This window comes from Ochotona princeps, chromosome 11, assembly GCF_030435755.1.
Source record: "Ochotona princeps isolate mOchPri1 chromosome 11, mOchPri1.hap1, whole genome shotgun sequence".
NCBI classification, from domain to species: Eukaryota; Metazoa; Chordata; class Mammalia; order Lagomorpha; family Ochotonidae; genus Ochotona; species Ochotona princeps.
This window is the reverse complement of record NC_080842.1, coordinates 36,377,459-36,381,013: the sequence shown is the minus strand read 5'-3', so window position 1 is coordinate 36,381,013 and position 3,555 is coordinate 36,377,459. Positions and strand designations below refer to the sequence as shown.

At 52.8% G+C, this 3,555-nt stretch overlaps 1 protein-coding gene across 1 annotated transcript; it reads left to right on the top strand.

Moving 5' to 3' along the window:
* The first annotated feature begins 295 nt into the window (after positions 1-295).
* Positions 296-2,944, top strand: NKX3-1 (NK3 homeobox 1). Its single transcript, XM_004579059.2, has 2 exons — positions 296-673; positions 1,794-2,944. Exons 1-2 carry the CDS (start codon positions 364-366, stop codon positions 2,213-2,215), a joined length of 732 nt encoding a protein of 243 aa, XP_004579116.2. The 5' UTR covers positions 296-363; the 3' UTR covers positions 2,216-2,944.
* The last annotated feature ends 611 nt before the right edge of the window (positions 2,945-3,555 follow it).

Sequence of the window (3,555 nt, the reverse complement as noted above, 5' to 3'; positions counted from 1 at the left end):
GACTGCTGCATTTGTTCTCGGCATCATTATTCCTAAAAAGCGCCTCAACTTCCATCTTGAGTGGTTTGGGGCAGAGAAAAAGTGGCTTAGGATGGAAGGGGGCAAGCCAGGGAAGGAGAGGGGTAATACTGTTGAAGGATTCCTCCAGGGCAGAGATGAGCTGGACGGTGCGAAGGACTCGCCTTTTCCGCCAGGTCACCTGGAGCGCCAGGCGGCCAATCCAAACAGCCATCCGTTTCCCGCGGCCAATGGGAAGGCGGCGCGCATCCTCCTTTCCCGGGGCTATAAGTGCGTGCGGGGCGGTGTAAAGTGAAAGCGGTGCGGGCGCGGCGCTGGTGGCGGGGCCTCAGCCGAGCCGCGGGGATGCTCAGGGCTTGCGAACCGCGGCGGCCCAAGGAGGCGGAGGAGGCCGGCTGCAGCTCCAGGACCACTCCGCCAGTCCAATCCAAACCGCTTACCTCTTTCCTAATCCAGGATATCCTGCGGGACCACACAGGACGGCGTGGTGGCCACACCTGCAGCCCGCAGTCCCCGCGCCTCAGGGATCCATCACCGGACCCAGGGCCGGAGCCCGCAGGAGAAAGAGGCTGCGCCGGGGAGCCAGAGGAGAAGCCGAACACGGGGTCCAGAGCCGCGCTCGGGGAGGCCGAGACGCTTGCGGAGACCGAGCCAGGTAAGCTAGGGGGGAGGCCAGGCTGGGCTGATTGAGAGGACCGGGCCCGAAGGCGAGCGGTCCAGGCGGACTTAGCCGAGCTCAGGATGCAGGGATGTGGACCTCCGCAGAGAAAGGCAGAGGGACTCCATGCTCCAGGTCCCTGGTCCCTCCTTCGTCACCTGCCAGCACGGGGTGCGCCTCAGGGATTCGCCCCCCCACCATGCAGGGCAGCAGCGGCAGCCCTCGGTTCCTCCCGGGCTTCGCAGGCAGCGTGCTCATAGCCCATGTCTCGGAGGTGAAACCCAGACCCTGCCTGCGCGGAGTCAGGTGTAGATTCCTGATGATGGGGCAGCCTACCCTCCAAGTTCAGAGAAAAGGGAAGCAAAGCCAGAGAATGATCTTGGCGCAAGCGGTGCCTTCTTGCCGCCACACAGGCTCTCACTGCCTCCCCCCCTCCCGTTAACACTAGCGCTGGATGCCGTTGATGTCCCACTTGACTGATAGCATCTTCCTGGGTGTCATGGCTCTTCCCTTCATTTAATTCTACAAGACAATCTGGCAGCGAGTCCCACCACCAAATGCCCTGCTCTGGGTCGCTGCTGATTATTAGAATATTAAGACACAGCGGCCGATGCTGTAACTTTGTGGGGGTAAAGCCCCCATCTGTGTGACTCTGGCAGCGCAGATGAACAGCAGTTTATCCTGGGACTGTTCCACTTTTGATCCAATTCCCAGCAAATGTGCCTAGGAAAGCAGCAGAGGATGACCCAAGTGCTTGGACCCCTGTCACCCGCGTGGGAGACCTGGATGAAGCTCCTGGCCTTGTCCGTTACCAGCACTGGCTGTTGGGGCCATCCAGGGATTGCCTCAGTGCATAGATGAAACTCTCCATCTCTAACTCTGACTTTCAAATAAACAAATTTATTATTATTATCATTTTTAAAAGAATAGCTAATACATAATAGATTTACTCTTCCACTGGAAGGTTCCTTAGTCATGTAAAAAAAGTGAAATGTATCAGCGATAACAGAGGGCTATTTGTTCACTCACAGGAGATAGGCAGGGGTTGACTTGAGTTCTCTTCCCGGCTAACATGTAACTTTTCCTCTCATCCCTCCTGCTCCCCCCTGCTTTCCAGCTAGGCACTTTGAGACCTATCTGCTAGACTGTGAGGACACGGCAGGCACCTTCCCAACAAGCCTTCCGCAAACTGCCAAGCAACCACAGAAGCGCTCGCGAGCCGCCTTCTCCCACACTCAGGTCATCGAGTTAGAGAGGAAGTTCAGCCATCAGAAATACCTGTCAGCCCCAGAAAGAGCACTCCTGGCCAAGAACCTCAAACTCACAGAGACCCAAGTGAAAATATGGTTCCAGAACAGACGTTACAAGACTAAGCGGAAGCAGCTCACCTCGGACCTGGGTGAGCTGGAGAAGCGCACCTCACTGCCGGCCCTGAAGGAGGAGGGATTCTCACAGGCCTCCCTGGTCTCTGTGTATAGCAACTACCCGTGCTACCCCTATCTTTACTGCTTGGGCGGCTGGAGCCCTGCTTTCTGGTAGAATCAGCCCAGATGTCAGCTGGGTGTTCCCAAACTGCCTAGCCATAGGGAGTTTCTCTCTGGAAAACCAAAGGGGCCAAGATCAGGGAACACTGGGGAACTATAGGGATGCAGATCAAAGCCATTGGAGGTTTCGGTGCAAATTCCAGATTCATCACCAGTGAACCCATAAAGATTCAGGGCAGTGCATATTTTAATGCCCAAGTAATTCCTGCATTATGTAGTGTAAGTCATTGTTGCTTTTAGCTTCTGATTTGAAGGGGAGCGAGAAAGTCAAGTGCTGTTTCTACTACCTTATTTAATTTTGGTTGTGGTACTGGCAATCACTCCTGGGGTTCTGTTTGTTGCAAGTCCCTCTTCTTGTGTCACCAACTTTGAACAAGCAAAGCCACAAGGGTGAAAGGACACCCCAGATGGGGATGCTGCCTACTGAATTAAAGTTCAAATCAAAGCCTCTTGTTGGCCTTGGATGGTGGCCCACATTATGCTGTGTGCCTGGGAGAGGGGGTGGTAGGGGGTCTCAAGGAGAACTGTGATCTGCATAGATGAGCATGGGCTGTGGAAATGGGAGGGAAGAGATGAAAACAGCAGCTTCTTCTTTTTAACGCGTATGCCAATGTTAGTATTTACAGGATGGCCAACACAGAACAAGATGCACTTGCTGGGTTTTTAAGACAGGCTGTGTAAATAAAGCTCTACAGCAAGGGCAAGGGCATGCCAGAAGATTCTCTGCACATTTGAGATCAGGCAGAGGCACAGCCCCCTTGGCTGCTCTTGGTGCCATTGCATTCTTATTAGCAGAAGGTGGACAAGCCTCTTCTGAGCCTTCATACAGTGGGACCAACTAGGGCATTTAGAATCAGAATTTCCCTGAAGTTTTCAGGACACCATTTATACCAGATCATGACACATGACAATTTTTTACTATAAGGTATTGCCTTTCTCCCCTGCTTTTGTAACAGTCGCTTACCCTAGTCCTTTTCAATCCACATTTTTGGTCTGGCTACACCTAATCTACCTTTCTCACTTAGCCTGAGGTTTTTCCTCCTCCTCTCTCTCCTTACTCCCTTCCTTTTCTTTTTCTTCCTCAACGCTTTATCTGTCCTGGCTTTAAAAAATAAGTATGGAGAGGCAGATTCTAAACTGGCTAAAAGGCACGCATCTCCTAACCTAGCAATTCTGATTTCTTTCCTTAAAAAACACACAGCATTAAATTCCCAATTCTATTTAAAGATCTGACAGCTCAAGAAGGTCAGCGCTGCATTTCTAGGGCTTTCTAGTGGCTCTGTTGCTGCAATTCAGTCAGAATGCTTGGGAACCCTGCAGGCAGAAGAGGTGGGA

Bases quoted from the DNA above. Each gene is read 5' to 3' on its own strand.
- NKX3-1 (XM_004579059.2), top strand. From the start codon at position 364: ATGCTCAGGGCTTGCGAACCGCGGCGGCCCAAGGAGGCGGAGGAGGCC. The intron at 674-1,793 runs GTAAGCTAGGGG...CCTGCTTTCCAG, and splicing joins GCTTGCGGAGACCGAGCCAG to CTAGGCACTTTGAGACCTAT.